The sequence below is a fragment of the Falco peregrinus genome, chromosome 16 (genome assembly GCF_023634155.1).
Source record: "Falco peregrinus isolate bFalPer1 chromosome 16, bFalPer1.pri, whole genome shotgun sequence".
NCBI lineage: Eukaryota > Metazoa > Chordata > Aves > Falconiformes > Falconidae > Falco > Falco peregrinus.
This window is the reverse complement of record NC_073736.1, coordinates 3,331,814-3,350,338: the sequence shown is the minus strand read 5'-3', so window position 1 is coordinate 3,350,338 and position 18,525 is coordinate 3,331,814. Positions and strand designations below refer to the sequence as shown.

The 18,525-nt window shown below is 55.1% G+C and overlaps 1 protein-coding gene across 9 annotated transcripts in view; it reads left to right on the top strand.

Annotated features, from left to right (window-relative positions):
* ANKS1A (ankyrin repeat and sterile alpha motif domain containing 1A) overlaps positions 1-18,525 on the top strand; it is a 112,547-nt gene that overhangs the window by 87,212 nt on the left and 6,810 nt on the right. For 8 of the 9 annotated variants that reach the window (XM_055819618.1, XM_055819617.1, XM_055819615.1 and 5 more), the window contains 9 exons: positions 11,297-11,395; positions 11,778-11,930; positions 12,089-12,196; positions 14,960-15,124; positions 15,488-15,613; positions 15,767-15,838; positions 16,252-16,338; positions 16,708-16,845; positions 17,536-17,706. In XM_055819618.1, coding sequence (XP_055675593.1) covers positions 11,297-11,395; positions 11,778-11,930; positions 12,089-12,196; positions 14,960-15,124; positions 15,488-15,613; positions 15,767-15,838; positions 16,252-16,338; positions 16,708-16,845; positions 17,536-17,706 — 1,119 coding nt within the window. Of the gene's footprint in view, positions 1-11,296; positions 11,396-11,777; positions 11,931-12,088; positions 12,197-14,959; positions 15,125-15,487; positions 15,614-15,766; positions 15,839-16,251; positions 16,339-16,707; positions 16,846-17,535; positions 17,707-18,204; positions 18,304-18,525 lie in introns of all 9 variants that reach the window. The other variant, XM_055819622.1, reaches the window with a different exon arrangement.

Below are 18,525 nucleotides of genomic sequence, written 5' to 3'. Positions count from 1 at the left end.
ACAGCCTACTGGAATTCTTGCGTTAGAGGGGAAAGGTTTATTTGTGCAATGGGTAAACACAACTGAGTTGAAGCTGCTCGCTGAGTGTTACTGGCATGGGCTGTGCTGTCCTTGACTTTGCAAAAATACAGCTTTGCAAGTAGAATAAAACCCTCAGCAGAATCGCATGCCAAATGTTACCAGTGCTAATGAACCAAGAATACCCCACCACCCAAGAGAAGCCGGCGCTGCTACCTCCCACGTGGAGGAATGCAGCCCTTGTGTGCGTGGAGTTCCAGGAGACCCATTGCCTCATCCTTCACCAGAGGAGAAAAATAAAAGGTCAGATCACAAAACTGCAGCAGCGAGTGAGCAGTGTCGTTCAGAAAAATGCACCATAAATCGACTTAATTGTCCTTGACCGATTATGAGCTGGGGGAACTGTAACAGGAGGCAAAATGTCACAAAAGACGGACCAGGAGGGATTCTGGTGCTCTTAGAGCTTGTTCCCATCGCGTCGCCTGTGATCGCCAGTGCCTCTGCAGCAGATGCTCCCTTCGGGAAGTCCATGGCGAAGTGGTTTTGCACTGTGAGATGCACCGTGCATCCCAGTGTCCTGCAGCAAACATGGGAACAACCTGGGGGAAAGGCCAGGCTGGATCCCGCTGTGCCAGGGAAAGAAGGGACATTGCCACTGGAACAAGAAGGACTTGCAGTAAGTCGTGGTGGAATTCCCCCGCAGCAATGAGGAAGGGGATGCCGTTACCTGCGCCCTGCCCACGGCATTTTATGATCCCACAGATCCCATAAATGTGTCTGAGATGCTTGCAAAAGCTTTTCCCTTCCCTCCGAGGGCTGAAAGTTTGCTGCTGCCCCGGACAACTTCTCAGGCTGACATCTGAGAAGGGCAAACCTCGCATGCTCTGGCAAATTGTACCATTATTCTGTAGTTGAACTTTTTATTCAGTCCAAAGATATTTTGATTCACAAATGAGCAGGTAGAAGAGAACATAAGCCATTTTTTATGGGTTTTTTTTTTTTATTATTGTTCAAGCCTGGATTCCCATGGAGTGTGTGGAAAGCAGCTAATGCTGATTCAATGAGACAGCGTCAGAAACGGAAATCTGTTCTCCTCATGTAGTGCCGTGGGCTCCTTTGGGTTGGTTTTTTTATTATTATTTTTTTAATAATTGGGGAGAAGTGGTAGAAAAAGGATGGCATTGGAAGAACAGGATGTCCGCAAATAATTTAGAGCACTGACATTAATTTGATTAAATGTAATTCAGTGCCACGCTAGATTAGCCTGCAGTGGTCTTCGTTACGAAAGAGCCTTTCTGTCCTCCGCGTGTGTGTGTGCAAGCAAACGGTTGATAAAAATGCAGAGCTGAGGCATTGGCTTGGTGTGTGAGTGGAGCAGTGGGTGCCTGCCAGGCTGAGCCTGAGGACATGGGTCGCCTTCACCCTGCAGGTCCCCGCGGTTTGGGTGCTGGCTGATGTCCGCACGATCTGCGTTGTTTTGGCCCGATACCCGTCCTGCTGGAGCGTGGGCCATCACTTGGTGTCCTCGGGGGAATTGCAGCTCTGCTTTACGTGAGCCACGTCGTAACTGCCCAGCCTGGCTCGCAGGTTGTGGTCCCTGGGGAAGCAGCCAGGCTTTTAGCATGCTCGGAGACCGCGTGTGCCCCAGAGCTTTTTTTTTTTCTTTTCTATTTTTGTATAAGACTTGTCATTTTATAGCAGCTGTCTGGGGAAAACTTAACATATTCCAATGCAGCTTTGCACCCAGCAATGATCTATGAAGTAGAGTGACCTAACGGAGACCCCACAGGCAAGGTTTCACTGCTTCTGCACTCAGTGAAATGAAGAGAAACCCTGGCCTGATGGCTGCTGGCAGAGAATATTTTAGGACAGACCCAGGTAAGCCCCTCTGTAGCTTGTGCCTGGGCAGGCAGGCTCGGTTTCTGCTCTGTCCATCCAGGCAGAAGCTCTTGAGCGGTTGGTTCTGGGCTTGGGTCTTCCCAAAGTCTGCGCTGCAGAGCTCTGCGGGCAGCGGCGTTCGGTGGCCGAGCTTCAGGATGGGCAGGTGGAAGTAAACGCTGCTTGTACCGGGACAGTAACCTCCCCGTCAACCGCTGCTGATCAGATCTGGGAATCTCGTTGGCCTGGCTCGCATTGGCTGGCGGATTTATTACGGAAATGACTTTCCTTGATTTTTACGGCACAGGGAGGGAGGGCATCGGCCACGTTACACGGCATTCCCCACTCTTTTATCATCGCTGCCGTCTGGAAATGCGCTTCTCCCTCGGTCCCCAGACTGATTTTGGTGCCCTGGGTGAACACCCCGTAAGAGGGAACGGGGCCCTGGCGTGAGGGTTTCTGCCAAGCATCCGAGTGGGAATCGATTCATACAATGAAATGAATTTTTTTGGACAGCTCTCCAGTGGGTTTCAGATGCTACTTGGGTGGTTCACAAGGACTGTGCTTTGTCCGTGGTGGTATGGGGTTTGGATTTGCTCTGGAAGGGAAGGGTGAGAGCGGAGCCATGGAATGATCCAGGGTTTGGGAGGACGTTTTGGCTGCTCACCTGCAGCTCTGAGTGGGAAAACGCGGCGGAGCTGCACCAGAGCTCCCCAGGTGATGGACATGGACTTCAGGGAGAGCAGCAAGTTTGGAGTGGATTTTGAGGAGCAAAGTGGGTGGACCAGAACTGGTAATTTAGAAGATACTTACATTTGATTCATTAGTAGCTCCAGGCCCAATAAACATTAAAAAAGCCATTAAAGTAGCAGTTAATTTTTTTTTCTCTCAATAAAATTTCCTGAACTTGACAACCATGACCGATTCCCTCCGTTGCCATTGTCACGCTGCCAGTCTGCATGGGGAAGAAAATTAAACAAAAATGAAGTGGCTGTGTGCTAATCTCAGATTTATTGTAGGGTTTTGTATATGAGCCCTTTCCACAATTAATGCTCTGTGAAGAGCTGGGGCTTCGTTGTCGTGCCCTTAAAACAAATATCCTTTCCCCCCCGGTTTCCACTGAACAGTCTCAAACGGCAGATATCATTAAGGGAAAACAGAAAACGAGGCAAATTACATATTTGTGTGAGTGGGTGCTTGTCCCCTGGCTCCAAAATTAGGGTCGTCGGGCTGCTCTGAGATAAATAACCCCCGGTGCAGGTTGGCTGGAGGTGGCTGACTGAGCAGCGGGTGTTCGGCACTGCCCCTAATCACGGCTGGATCTGGGGAGTTTGTAGGGGTTGATGCTCTGTACTGTCACTGGGGGTCTTGGGTGAAAAGCCCCCCCCGAGAGCGGATCGTGCATTAGACAGAGTGCAAGCTTGTTTCTGGAATGAGCTTATCAATGAGACTGTTAATGAGCTGCTCTCGTCCTCTTGAACAAGATAGATTAGCTTTTTTGCTAATTTTTTTAAAAAGCTTTGCACTTTTTACTCCAAGTGCAGACTCCCCTGAGGCACTTGGGGGGGTCGAGGTTGGCCAGGCTCTGCGGTGGGTGCGGGGCTGAGCTGGTGGCTCCCTGTACCCTGCTCGGGTGGGTTTGGACGCGCAGCTCGGAGGGGCTGGATGAGGCCAGCGTGAAACCCCCAAACCATGTGGGGAAATAAGGCGCTTCGTCGTCAACTGCTGATAGATTTGGGGATGGGGAGCTCATCGCTGGCTGCGGTGGCTTGGTCAGCCCCCAGGAATACCTTCGCTCGTTTTTCTGAATTTTGGGTGCCAAAAGTAGAGCAATAGCAGTGGCAGCAAAATGCTTGACGAGATGCAAATTGTCTTGAATGTACTGAGGGGGAAAAGAGAACGAGCTTTGTTTGCATTAATCTCAGAAAAAAATGGATGCTTTGGCTCCTGCAGCTGAAGACGCTGTGCTATAGATGTTCGCAGAAGCCTTTGTAGTCTAGAAAAGCTGTGTTTGGGTTTTGCATCTGTTGCTTTTAATAGCAAACACGTTCTGGTCCCTGTCTTCCCTGCAGTCCGTTGCCTGTCTTTAATACAGGGTTTGGTAACGGGGGCAGCGCTGGGGTTCGTGTGAGCCGAGTGACACAGTCGGGATTCATTAAGCGGCGTTGCTGGCTGGATCCGACTGCGCATCCTATACGAAACTTTCTTTGCCTCGGGCCCTTCCTTAGCTGGGAAGAGAGGGTGGACTGCAGCCAGGCTCTGTGCAAGACGCAGCGTCTGAAAATTGGGTAGTTAAGTGCCTGCAGAGTGTCCTGCTGGAAGGGGAATGCTGGCAGATTTCAGCAGCGCTGGTTTTGGCACGCTCGCCTTCAGGGTCACCTAACTAGCAGGAGGGGATGCTACCTTCGTACGATGTAACCTCTGACTGGGCTTTTTTATTTTTCCCCCTTTAATGAGAAACCTGGAGCCTTGCAGGCTGTTTAATTACAGTGCAAGATGTGAAGCATGACTAAAGCAGCCCCTTTCTCTAAAAGCTTGTGTTTCTGCAGGCGGGTCGGCGGCAGCAGCAGCCTTTGGGGCTCCCTGGGGCAGCCCAGAGGAGACTGGGGGTCACCGGCAGATCTCTGCCCTCCTTCGGAGCAGTGTGGAGGGCAGGGCTGGGTTCAGAGGTGCCCCTGGCGGCTCCGTGTGTTGTGCCTTTCCACAGAGGGAGCTCTGTTAGCTGTGAGGAAGCTGAGGGCCAGGTTGAGGGGTGGAAGCTCCTCTGAGCTGTCTGGCAAGCAAGTCCCTGCCAGTTTGCACCCAGGGAGTGGGATCCACCTTGCCCAATTTCACATGTCAGCGACTGGGCTGATGGGTCAGGCTCTTTGGGTTGCCGGTGGGCGCAGGGGAGGGCTCCTCGGGGTGATGCATTTCACCCCCGGGGGGACACTGAGAGCTCGTTCCTGATGGAGCGAGGAAAAAAAGGGTGAGGTGTTGGGATGGAGGGGGCAGCGTTGGGATGTTCCCCACTCCCCGGGCATGGGTGGAGGCGAGAGCTGTGGCCCTGGTGCAGCCCTGAGCTGGCTCCGCTCAGCCCCGCAGCCAGGAGAAACCCGCAAGGTAGAAAGCATTTGTCACAACGAATAAAGCCTGAAATCTGTCTTTGGGAAGTCTTTTTGCTTCTAGTTGGCATTTCTGAGGCTGCTGCTGCAGGATGGTAGAGGAGTGGGTTAACGGCAGAGCGGACCCGGGGCAGCTTTTCTCTCCCCCAACTCCGGCACTTGCTGAATCCATCCTGGGAGGACCAGAGAGGGGCTGCCCCGGAGCCAGGGGTCCGGCTTTGGCGGGACCCCTGGGAGGTGGCAGCTTTTGACCTGGTTGCCGAACTGTGTCAGCACCAAAGGGGACATTTGTTTGAGGAGGAAAACAAAACAAAAACAAAAACAAAACAAACCAAACAAACAACAAACAAAAAAAAACCAAACCAAAAAAGCAAACCCAAACCAAACAAAAAAAAGAAAAAAGGAAAAACAAAAAAAAAAACAACCAAAAAAGCAAACCCAAGCCAAACAAAAAAAAGAAAAAAGGAAAAACAAAAAAAAAAAAAACCAAAAAAGCAAACCCAAACCAAACAAAAGAAAGAAAAAAGGAAAAACAAAAAAAAAAACAACCAAAAAAGCAAACCCAAGCCAAACAAAAAAAAGAAAAAAGGAAAAACAAAAAAAAAACCAACCAAAAAAGCAAACCCAAGCCAAACAAAAAAAAGAAAAAAGGAAAAACAAAAAAAAAACCAACCAAAAAAGCAAACCCAAGCCAAACAAAAAAAAGAAAAAAGGAAAAACAAAAAAAACCCCAACCAAAAAAGCAAACCCAAGCCAAACAAAAAAAAGAAAAAAGGAAAAACAAAAAAAACCCCAACCAAAAAAGCAAACCCAAACCAAACAAAAAAAAGAAAAAAGGAAAAACAAAAAAAAAACCCAACCAAAAAAGCAAACCCAAGCCAAACAAAAAAAAGAAAAAAGGAAAAACAAAAAAAAAACCAACCAAAAAAGCAAACCCAAACCAAACAAAAAAAAGAAAAAAGGAAAAACAAAAAAAACAACCAAAAAAGCAAACCCAAACCAAACAAAAAAAAGAAAAAAGGAAAAACAAAAAAAAAACCAACCAAAAAAGCAAACCCAAACCAAACAAAAAAAAGAAAAAAGGAAAAACAAAAAAAAAAACAACCAAAAAAGCAAACCCAAGCCAAACAAAAAAAAGAAAAAAGGAAAAACAAAAAAAACCCCTGATAACAATTAAACAAAAACCTGTATTGGGATATTGTTTAAAAATCAAAATGAACTGCCCTTAGAGCAATTTTTCTGAAATTTTGCGTCCCGGTGTCAAGGCCACCTCCCTGTGCGCAGCCCTTTGTAACGAAGGGGCTTCGTTGCATCTCAGCGATGAACGCCCTGTTCCCTTTCCCCCTGCGAGCTGCTGGGTGAGGACATGGCTGCCATCGTCCCCTCCTTGGTCCAGCAACGCAGCGGCTCTTGACTGGTCTGGGGACAGCTGGGAAGGCTGGGGCTGGTGATGAGGAGCCGGCAAGATGTGCCGGGAGAGGCAGGGAAGGGTGAGAGCCACAGCAGACTCCAGCTGGGTCTTGGTGCCTGGGGGCTCTCCTTGCTGAGGGGGCTTTTTGTGCGATATTGTTAGCTGCTGGTTAAGCAGAGAGGGGGGTTTGCAGGCGCTGGAGCCCGAGGAGGGGGGTTTGCAGGTGCCGGAGCCTGAGCAGAGAGGGGGGTTTGCAGGAGCCGGAGCCCGAGGAGGGGGGTTTGCAGGCGCCGGAGCCTGAGCAGAGAGGTGGGTTTGCAGGAGCCGGAGCCCGAGGAGGGGGGTTTGCAGGTGCCGGAGCCTGAGCAGAGAGGGGGGTTTGCAGGAGCCGGAGCCCGAGCAGAGAGGTGGGTTTGCAGGTGCCGGAGCCTGAGCAGAGAGGAGGGTTTGCAGGCGCCGGAGCCCAAGCAGAGAGGGGGGTTTGCAGGCGCTGGAGCCCGAGGAGGGGGGTTTGCAGGCGCCGGAGCCCGAGCAGAGAGGGGGGTTTGCAGGCGCCGGAGCCTGAGCAGAGAGGGGGGTTTGCAGGCACAGGAGCCCGAGGAGGGGGGTTTGCAGGAGCCGGAACCTGAGCAGAGAGGGGGGTTTGCAGGCGCCGGAGCCCGAGCAGAGAGGTGGGTTTGCAGGAGCCGGAGCCCGAGCAGAGAGGGGGGGTTTGCAGGCGCCGGAGCCCAAGCAGAGAGGTGGGTTTGCAGGCGCTGGAGCCCGAGCAGAGAGGGGGGTTTGCAGGCGCCAGAGCCTGAGCAGAGAGGTGGGTTTGCAGGCACAGGAGCCCGAGGAGGGGGGTTTGCAGGCGCCGGAGCCTGAGCAGAGAGGGGGGTTTGCAGGAGCCGGAACCTGAGCAGAGAGGTGGGTTTGCAGGCGCTGGAGCCCGAGCAGAGAGGTGGGTTTGCAGGCGCCGGAGCCCGAGCAGAGAGGGGGGTTTGCAGGCGCTGGAGCCCGAGCAGAGAGGGGGGTTTGCAGGCGCCGGAGCCCGAGGAGGGGGGGTTTGCAGGCGCCGGAGCCTGAGCAGAGAGGGGGGTTTGCAGGCGCCGGAGCCTGAGCAGAGAGGTGGGTTTGCAGGCGCCGGAGCCCAGGGAGGTGGGTTTGCAGGCGCAGGAGCCTGAGCAGAGAACAGGAGCAAAACCACAGCAGTGGCTGTGCTGGAGGAGCGTGGCTCGGAGGCAGGTGGCAGCAAGCATCTCTGCCCCTTGGCTTTTGTCTGAACGGCGTGTTAAACGCGAAGAGGTTTAAAGTCGAGTTTAAACAGCTCATCTGTTCAGTTGGCAGAGGTTAAAAGATCCTCCAGTATTGCCTTTAATTATCTATTTTAGTGGCAGATTATTTTCTTTCATAGGAGGTGAAATCTGGATGGGTTTAAAGGGCGTTCCTCTGAGCGGAGGCTCCTGCACCGTAGGCTGTGATGATTTCTTCGGAGCTGCTACGCTTTGTCTATCCTCGTTACGTATCCTGAGAACGCAGACTGGCACTGAGGGAATTGAATGTGACACATCAAAATAAGGAGTGTTGGAGAAAGCTGTAGGCTTTACAGTCTTTAACTAGCTGGTATCCTTGCTACAGAGCAAGCAATTTTCCTGGACTTTGAGATGCTAAAAGTGGGAGAACACCTATTGCCTTGCCTTGGGCCGTGTTAGCATAAACCGGGCGTCCTGGGGGAGCGTGAGCTGCCAGCCCTGTGCTGCTGCTTCGGGAGCGTGGCTGCGTTAGCCCGGCGTGGCTGTGCTCAAGTGGCTTAGCCCCACAAAGGCTCAATATTGGAAAATAAGCGTGAGGAAAAAACGTAAACAGGATCAGCAGGCTTGTTTGGTTTTTCTATGTGAAAATTACCCATCACCATTATCGCAGCTCGTTTGGCTGCCAAGCGTCCTTGCCGGCCCGGCTGGCACGTGCAGGGTTTGCGGTGAGCCGTGCCCTCGGTGGCATCCTGCAGCTCTGGCACCCGGCTCTGCGCAGAGGACCTGGGCAGGTTGGGGGAGCAGAGAGGGTTGGGGTGTCAGCAACTGCAGGTTTCAGGTACCCAAGGGGTGAGGTTAACCTGCTGCAGGGACTTCGGTGAGTCAGTCCCTTCCTGCGCTTCCCTTCGCCCAGGCAGGGCGGTAATGCTTTGCTCTCCAGGCTTACAGGAGAAATCCCATTACTTGCTCTAGCCCTCTTCTGTCCGTTGAAAATAGCCCTTTAAAAGCCATCTCCCTGTGGGAGATGAATTCCTTGCACATTTGATGCCCCCTAAGGACCTTCTGGCAAGCCCTGCAGCAGAGCTGTGGCATGCAGAACCGCTGGTGCCAGGTAAGGTGCGTGTCGGGGGACTTAAGCTGCCTCTAATCCTTTCGCTCTTCCCGAGCTGAGCCCACAATCTCCCGCTGCTACAGGAATGCGCATTAAATGTGGCTCTTTGGCTTAAAACTTGTGAACAAGAAAGGGGAGGGATGTTTTCATTTTTTTTCCCTGGGATCCTGCTGCTAACAACCCAGAGTGATCACTGCCTCTGACAGCGTGGCCTCTCTCCACTTTGCTCACGTAGGGGGTTTGCTCTCGATGCAATGGAGCCTTCTGCTGCTCCTGCACCGAACGGGCAGCCTCAGAGCCTTCAACCCACAAAAAGCCTTTTTTTTTTTTTGGTGCAAATTCAGGGGTGTACAGACCGGCTTCTATGACATGGTGACACCCTTGTGCAGAGCTTTGTGTGTAGCATTGCCACTTGGGTGAGACCCAGGGGTTTCACACAGCTTTGCCTGCGGGACGTGGGGTGCAACCCAAGGAAGGCAAGGCAGGTATCGGTGTGGCCCTGTCCCCTGCAGAGCTGCCACCCACCCACGGTGCCATCTCCAGCAGTGGCAGCAGCTCTTTCCAGCTGGCAGCGGGCTGTGGCACTGCAGACAACGCTGCAGCCTGTTGTTATAAACTGACCTTTTGGGAAAACAGGGAGCAAACCATCCTAACCGGCTGCGGGCTCTTTAATCCCTGCTCTTTCTGCTGTTTAAATAACTCGTAGACAAACGCTTTTGTACTGCAGCTGTCTGCTCCAGATCTGCAGTCTCAGTCCCAGCGCAGCCTGCCAGGAATCGAGGGCGTCAGGCATCCCTGCCAGGGGAGGATGGAGGCGAGGAGCCTCCGCCTCGGTGCTGTGGGTGCCGACGGCCGCGGAGCATCGGCAGCGCCCTGTTTGGCTGCCACTCGCTGCTTTAATTTGCCACTGTCATTTGCTAAATAATTGTTTCCCTGCAGTCTGCTCTCTGAGGGCAGCTCTCCCAGCGACTTGGGCATCTCTTACCTATAGCGTTAATTCCGTGTTTCTCTGAACACTTATCCCTGCAGTCGAGGGGAAGAGCAGCTCTCAGGGCGGAGAGCCGTGCGGCATCCTACCCGGCAGTTATCCCACCAGGCCATGGAAGCGCTGGGAGCAATGCTGCCAGGCTCGGTGCTGTCATAGAGCAGGCACAAACTGAGCAAGTCAGGAGCAAAGCGGACGCTGGCACCGCTGGGAGCGAGCCGGCCGGCTGCAGGACTGGCGTCTGGCTCCATGCAATGCACCGGTGACTCGCACAACGCCGTTGCCGGAGGTGACCTCACCCCACAGGCTGCCCGGCAAGTCCCTGGGCTGGTCCAGGAGCATCTGAGAGCAGAAGGGGCAGCAGGAAGGGCTGTTCCCCTTCCTCTGCCCCGGCAGGAGCCAGCGCCGCCCCATGGGCCATGCTTGGGTGAGCTGGCCGCTTTGTTAGCGCACTCACATTAGGCTGTTGTGTTTAAAGCAGGTAGCACTTAGCAAAACGTATGTGCTGAAATACTGCAGAGGGTGCGGGGTAGGGAGGAACAGAAAACATTTGCTGTCTTTTTGAAGAGGAGACTTGGCCGTCTTCCCCTCGCCTTTCCCTCCTGGAGCCCTGGCCGGTCAGCCTACTGTTCCTGCAGCCTGTGTGCCCCTGCAGCAGCAGCGTGTTGCCTGACAGGCAGTTTTAATTAGGTTTCTTTTCTAAAACCAAAATGTGGAACAGCGAAGCGCTGTCAGCTCAGACCTTCAAGCTGTGACTCTCCTGAGAGCAGCGGGAGGCAGGTCTGGGGAGGGGGGTCCGGGCTGGAGCGGAAGCCCTGGCTCCAACAGCAGCGGGGCTCTTCCAGCCATGGGGAGACGTGCCCGGCCTTCCCACTGAGCGATGCCCAGGTACAGGGGGCAGGGATGCAGGCTGGGGGGGGTGTGCTTCTGGGGGGGTTGAAGCCCCTGTGCTCTGCGTGCGTCTGCTCTTGCTCCGCAGGGAAAAGCAGGGGAGAAAAAGGGCTTTAACAGAGCAGTGTGCGGCGGCCAGAGCATCTGTGCCGGAGCAGGGTGGGCTGCCTCCCTGCGCGGGGGACAAGTCTGACCTTTGCTGGGTCGCCTGCTGTCATGGAAAGAAATTCAGGTTTGGCTGTGGCTGTGGAGAAAGGCTGAGCAGAGCTGAGCGCCCCGTGTCAGGCACCACGCGTGGAGCGGGGCTGGGGTTTGCTTGGGCGTTGGCACGCAGCGGTTGCGTCTGTGCATCCAGCGGGAAGGGTGCGGTGAGCGATGACCTGAAATCCATCGGACCTCAGGAAGAGGACGTGGCAGAGCAGGAGGGAGGGGGTGGCAGTGCTCTGCCCCACCGATGCCACGTGTGCTGCGGCCCCTCTCATGTCAGCCCTCTCGGTGCCTGAGGTTGATACATGGGGCAGAGCTGCCTCCCTTGGGAGCCTTCCTCGTCCTCCTCCTCCTGCGGGGACGTGCTGGGAGGTGAGGTCAGGAGTGGCGCATCATCCCCACTCCTGCTGTGGCTCCTGTTACCCTCTGCTCCCATGTTTCTCCTTCCTGTCCCCGCAGGGCTGTAATGTCATGGAAGACCAGGACCTTCGGGACATCGGGATCGGTGACCCGCAGCACCGTCGGAAGCTCCTGCAGGCTGCTCGCTCCCTCCCGAAGGTCAGCACCGACACCTCTCTCTTGAAGCGGGGACGAGGCATTGCCCAGCACGGCTGTGGAAGCACAGGAGGCAAAAGCCATTCCCTGCGGCTCCAGCCACAGAGGGGTCACAGGGACTGTGGGGAGGGTTTGGGGAGTAGCAGGGAGGAGGAGGAGGAGGAGATCTGTCCACCAAACTATGTGGATGGGATGACTGTGCTGGGGAGAGGGTGGCTATCCCTCCTGCCAGTCTTGATCCCAAGTGATTCCCTGTTTATACAGGGAATATTTTACTCTCAAGCTGCCAGCATGATGATGGCCTTTAAACCAATTTTAATTGACGCTGTGTGCCTTGAGATCCCAGCCCCCTGGGGCTTTTAACCCCTTTCTTGGGCTTTTACAGTTGAAACCCCTGGGCTGTGATGGGAACAGCCAGCCTTCGGTTCCCGCATGGCTCGACTCTTTGGGGCTGCAGGATTACATTCAGTCCTTCCTCTCGAGTGGCTACAGCTCTATTGACACTGTGAAAAACCTCTGGGAGCTCGAAATAGTAAACGTGAGTATTGCCCTTCCCTTGCCGTGGCAGCGAGGTCCTGCAGTTCCCTCCGGGACTGTGACTTGCAGCGAGTGGTGTTAAACGGGAGCAGCGCTCTCGGAGAGGGGAGGCTTTGCTCCGTGCCGAGGGCTTACGGTGACCGCGGTCTCTTCCTGCAGGTGTTGAAAGTGAATCTGCTGGGCCATCGGAAGAGGATCATCGCCTCCCTGGCAGACAGGCCGTATGAGGAGCCACCGGCAAAGCCCCCGCGGTTCTCGCAGCTAAGAGTGAGTCCCTGGGTGTTCCCTCCCTGGCTGAGCCATCGGTGCAGAGCGCGCTCGGCAGCGGCCAGGGTGCACTCTTCTACCCTGGCTCTCCTTCACTGCCCTCCTTCTCTTTCAAAGAACTAAGCTGGAGTCTGTCAGGAATAATTGTCCCCTTCCTGATTAGCAGCTATCACCTCTGGGGGACTCGGAGAGCTGTAGAGGATGTTTAGTGGCAGCTGGGGTGGGTGTCCAGACTCAGAGAGGGAAGCACAGTCAGCCTTACTCTGCTGCTTTCTGCCTAGCAAAATCAATAAAAAGGGGGAAAAACCACCCTAAAATGTCAATACTTAAGTTAAACCTCCTTTGAAAGTAAGTATTGAGAGTAACAAGCATAGAGTCATCTTTGAAAATTGTATTGCTTTTTACAAAAAGGAAAGGGTAAAACCGAAATGGCTTGTTTCTTATTAAAACAAATCGATCTGACTTGGAAGCTGGGGTTACTCCTTGTTCTCAGATCCTTGGTGGTTTGGGAAGAAAGTTCTTGAAGCGTTGAGGCAACTGCACATCTGGCTGTGCGGAGGAGGGAGTGTTTTGTGTTAAACAGTTCCCACAGATGCACCTTGGCTGCTGCTGGGGATGATGCAGAGCCCAGTACTCCCACTCCAAGCGTGGTCAAGCAGAACTTGGGAAATGTAACAGCCAGGCTGGCTCTGACTTGGCCAGAGCACCTGGAGCGCTTGGGCAGAGTGAAAACAAATTACAAATTTGCCATTCTACTGCAGAGATTCTGCTGCGGCCGGGCCCTGCAACAGCAAATGTCACTGTTGGGACAGACACACTCTAGCTGAAAGGGTGGATGAGTTTACCAACCCTTAGCTTTCTTCTTTGTGGGTCCGTCTTCTTGTGCAAAAGAAAGCTGAAGTGTGCAAACACATCAGTGCTGGGAGAAATCTTAATGTGGCCGGTTGTATCCATGCAGCTTTTCACCTTATCAGCTCCGGTGGTGTGTGAGTATCCAGCAGATACTCACACAGGCATGATCCTGCTACTGAACGGAGTGGGGGAGGGTCATATTCAGCTCTCGCAGGTCAGATTCTGGATGCCTGCCCCGTGGGAGACATCAGGCAGCTCCTTGGGCTCAGGTGCCTCCATGTGAGGTTGGTGCCTGCACTGAGTGGGTAGCAGGGTGCTACTCCCAGCTCTGTGCCCTGCACCGACGGGGAGCACTGCACTGACGTGCTCCCCCTGCTTTGCTGGCCAGATGTAGGGCGGCCTTCCCACAGGCGGGAGGGTGACACGGCTCAGCTGGTGAGATGGGATGCAGCTGGGACCTGCTGCCGTGATTGCACCGGGTGAGAGTCGGGAATGTGCCTCCCTGGGCTGGCTGGGCTTCACGAGAGCTGCTCTCGCTGCCAAGTAGCGCTGGGCACGATCCATGGATGCTGGTGTTTCGCTGTAGGATTAGCAGCCTCTGGATGTCAGGCCTTTGCTCATCGGGGCAGCTGTAGCGTTCGCCATCCTTCCCGAAAAATGATGTTTGAGCTGAGTTTGGCAAACCCTGTTGAGCTTGCAGTGAAGCCGTGAGCTCGGGAGCAGGGTAGCATGTTCAGGAGGACACACACGCACGTCATGCAGCTTCCTCCTGGTGTTTGCACATCAGGTTCCTGCAGCAGGAATTGGGAGTGACTGGAGTTTCCCCGTCCCAAACATCTGGTCCTTGCCCTGCTGCAGAGCTCTTCCCCCCTTGCCTCGGATCCCCAAGGCTTTTCAACCAAAACAGCCTTAGCTGAAGCGAGTTGGGCTGCTGTGCCCTGCTTGCTCACACTGGACTTTTTAGGAACTGGGGTTCAGGTGTAAAAAAAGAGAGGATTCATGCTGGTGCTGCACTGGGAGTCCTCAGGAGCCAGGAGGGTGTCACATACAAACCCTGCACCTTCGTCCTGCTGCTCAGCCGCTCCCTTTTCAGACAACAAAAGCCCAGACGAGCAGCAGCCAGCTGAAGATCTGCACTTCTCTGAAATGTCCTCTTGAGACCGATGAGACTGAAGGCAGGGTTGTTGGGAAGGCGGGGGCGGGGGGGTGGGGAGCAGAGAGGAGTCCTTTGGTGTAGCATCAACTGATTGATATGCTGGACGGGGAGGCTGTGTAAGAGAATGGGCCATTTGCAGCATTTCCTGGTGCTACAGCTGGTGCCATCCAGCGCCTGGCTCCGGCGTGGGGAGCGGAAGGACGTCAATGGCAAATTAAGCAAGTCCGTTGAATGGGACTAATGCGTGGTGCAGCTGTGAGCATCCCGCATTGTCTGCCGGGCTGGCTGGCGCGTACAGGCAGGGGATCTTGCCTGCAGTGAGAGCCAGGCTGTCAGGCATCTGGGCTGGGCTCTCGCTGGGCTCCCAGGCTTTTCTCCTGGGGTGCTTGGTCGTCAGCGGCTTTTCAGTGCTTTGCTTAGTGCTTGAGTGGAGCCTGTTCCTCTGTGAACAGCCTGCCCGCTGCTCCGTGTGTCTCCTGCCCTTCTGGGATGAGCTCAGGGGAGGCGTGCTCAGCAGAAGGGGCTGCGTACCTGCCTGAAACCATCCTGGAGCAAAGCGGGGGTATCAGGCCGAAAATAAATGGTGTAATCGGTGACACTGAGCCCGCAGGAGCCTGCAGAGCAGGAACTGACCCCATTAACGCTGCTCATCGCACCCTGTGAATTTGTCACATTGCACTGCGAAGGGGAGCGAGGGGTGGGCATGGCTGCAGCATGGCCTGACTGGGATGGTCTCTGCTGTCTGCTTGTTTCAGTGCCAGGACTTGATGTCCCAGACATCGTCGCCCGTGAGCCAGAACGACTCCTGCACGGGCAGATCTGCCGATCTCCTGCTGCCCTCCGGGGACACCGGGAAGAGGCAACATGACCGTGGCACCGAGGTTGCTCCTTACTCCAGAGCTGAGCGCTACAAAGCACAGGTCAGTGGGTGCTTTTGTGTGTCCTGGAGGTCCCTCTCTGCAGCTCAGAGCAGGCTCCTGCCTCCCTGCAGCCAGCGAGGGGCTGGGATGATGCATGGAGAGCCCAGGAGCTGGCCAGGCACAGCATCCCTCAGGCTTTAGAGCCAGCAGCTCCTGGGTCCCTCCATCGCACTGTGGAAATGGGTGACTCACTTCCATCAGCTCCAGCACCTTCACCCACCACGTGCAGCCCCCTCCCAGCTCCTGGGGGATTTGGCCATTGCGAAACCTCAGTTGTATCAACCCAAAGAACCCTCCTGAGACCTGTGTTTCAACCCAGGCTGGACCTGTTCTGGCTTCACATCCACCTTTCTTCCCTGCCAGGAGGACCGTCGGGAGTCAAAGCTGACCCTGCGCCCCCCCAGCCTGGCTGCCCCCTACGCCCCAGTCCAAAACTGGCAGCACCAGCCGGAGAAGCTCATCTTCGAGTCCTGCGGGTACGAGGCCAACGTAAGTAGCTTTTGGCTTGTGGGGGTGCTGAGGAGGAGGAGGCTCTGGGGTCAGGTCCTTGCATGGAGTTGATGCTCACGGGGCCGTGGCATCGTCTTGGCTCGGCAGAGTTTCCTGCCCGCGGCCTTTGACGTCTCTCCCTCTTCCAAACAGTACTTGGGCTCCATGCTGATCAAAGATCTCCGAGGGACCGAGTCTACGCAGGACGCCTGTGCCAAGATGAGGGTACGGAGGCCGCAGGGACAGGGGGGATTCGCTCGCAGCCTGTGGTGGATGGTGCGGAGAGGGGAAAGGGGGGGTCTCGGTGAAGCTGTGGTTCCCCAAACCCTGCAGGCTGCCTGTGTGCAGAGCAGGGCCCAGACCCGCTGCAGGCTGTGCCGCTCGCTGGGGCATTGCCCCTCCCCAGCACTTCTCCCCATAGCCGGAGGGTCTGTGCCGTGGAGAGGGGGTGTTTTCACTGCAGAAAGGGGTGCTGCCTGGCCCCTGTCCCTTCCCCTCTGCTCCCACCAGGAGCAAGCTCTCCTTGGTCCAAGACCCCAAAGCCTGCCTTTGCGGGGGTCTCTGGGGTGGGCTGGGGCAGTGGTGAAGAAAGAAGCATTTATTCACAACTGGTCGCTTGACTATTCTTGTTCCTGAAGAAATCCACGGAGCATATGAAGAAGATCCCGACCATAATACTGTCCATCACGTACAAAGGGGTGAAGTTCATCGACGCTTCTAACAAGGTGAGCTTCAGATGCCTCAGAGCCGGTGTCTAGAGGGACAGGACCTGCAATGCCACCTGCCTGCGGGGCTGCAGGTGACGTGTAGTGGCTCCAGAAGCCACAGCTAATCCTGAGGAGCTGTGGGAGCGCCCTGAGGTGGCGATGGTTACCTGAGTCCCAAAGCCTTAGCAGACTGGCTGCGTGTGGACCATGTTACCATTTATTCCTGCCCCGGGGGGGAGCTAGGACTGGTGGGGCCGGGAGACTCCCCCTCCCTCCCAGTACCTGCTTTGCTCCCTGCTCCCAGTATGCGCCTGCCACAACCACCGTGTGCCGGGTGTATCTGCCATCCCCAGAAGGGTGACAGGTGCTTGTGGTTGACCCCGGCAGAATGTCATTGCTGAGCACGAGATCCGCAACATCTCCTGCGCTGCTCAGGACCCCGAGGATCTCTGCACATTTGCCTACATCACCAAGGACCTGCAGACCAGCCACCACTACTGCCACGTCTTCAGCACCGTGGATGTGGTGAGTGGGTTACAGCATCCCATCTCCCAGCATGCTGCGATCCTTTGCAGTCCACTTATTTCATCGCTCGGCTTCGCTGGCGAGTTGTAGACCAGGATCTGGTCCGTTCTAGGGCTCTTCTACCCATTTCCACACTAAAATAATCCTTTCAGAGTCCTGGCTCAAAACACTTTTACTGTGGACCTCTGTCGACAAAAAGACTTCATTACTGCAGTCTCCAGTGCCGAATAAAGCAGGGCAGGAGTTTTTCCCTCCTGGGGAATATGCCGTGAACAAAAACCTAATACGCTCTCAGTTATGTTGAGCGTAATAGGCTGATTTAACAGCCTTTTAATTCACTGAGAGAGTGGAGGCATAATTTGCTTTTATTCTTGGGCAGAATCAGCTGTATAAGATGCATCGCCTTTTTCTCTTTACAAAGCAAAACGCTGCTAAACTGCGATGCTTGCGGGGCTGTACCAGCTCGCAGGTGGTCCTGGCGACCAGGGCTGTGCGAGTGTGGAGGCAGCTTGGTGCCGCTCCCCTGCAGGGCAGGAGCTCAGCAGCTCTGCCAGGGGTATAGCAGGATGAGACCTGCTAATGGGAAGGCGATGGGCTGTGCAGAGGTCTGCGTCTCTGGAGCAAGCTGCTGCGCAGAGCGAGGTAGCTTGTATGCACCTAACGATTTTGTTTTCTGTGTTCTCTCTGAAGAACCTGACGTACGAGATCATCCTCACGTTGGGGCAGGCGTTCGAGGTCGCCTACCAGCTGGCCCTCCAAGCCCAGAGAGCAAAGCCTCTCGGTGCTGGAGCAGGAGAAATGATTGAAACAAAATCTTCCAAACCGGTGCCTAAACCGCGAGCCGGCATGAGGAAATCTGCAGTACGTATGTGTGGGCCGGGGGCGATTTGCGTGGGCTAAGCTGGGATTTCTCCTTGGGCACCACACGCTTAAACCTCCGTCTTGGTGGTGGGGGGAGCCCAGAGGTGGACAAGGTGCCGGTAGCTTCGGGCGCCGCTGATGCTGCGGTGTCCGTACAAGGTGCCGGTAGCTTTGGGCACCGCTGATGCTGCGGTGTCCGTGGCGCTGTGAGCAGTCCCACTGTGGTGCTGGGGCTTTCCTGGGCAGGATGAGGGCAAGCAGAGGTGGAAATAGCCTGGGTGGGATGGGGCTTGAGCACCCTGCTGGGTCCAGCACCGCTTCCAGGTGCAAACCCTGCAGAGCCACGGTGAGATCAGTAGGTAACCTGCAGCACGGGGGTGCCCCTGTAGCCCAAACCAGCCAGGACTGGAGCTGCTGAGGAGCAGGGACTGCTGCGTAAGCCATTGCCTTCCTTTAATGTCTCCTTTTGTCTGTGTTCTGCTTGCTCCCCCCGCTCAGGTGCCGCTCCCTCCTGACACTCGCTGTTGTTACTGTCACACCTGTACAACACACCGCCCCTCCTACCTGCCGCTGCAGTCTGTTAGTCCCGGAGCTAAGGTCTTTACCCTTCTTCCTGCCATCTTCCATCACGAACCGCCCCGGGCTGCCCCAGCTGCCCCCGGCCCGCCTGCCTCCCTGCTTCCCATGTCTCCTGCTGTGGTCCCGTGTCCTGCCTCGCTGCTGTCTTCCCTCCGTGCTTGTTCCAGGGCCATGCCGTGGCCTCAGATGAACCCCAGGGATAAACCATTCCCATCTGCCCCGGCTGATGTAGAGTGGCAG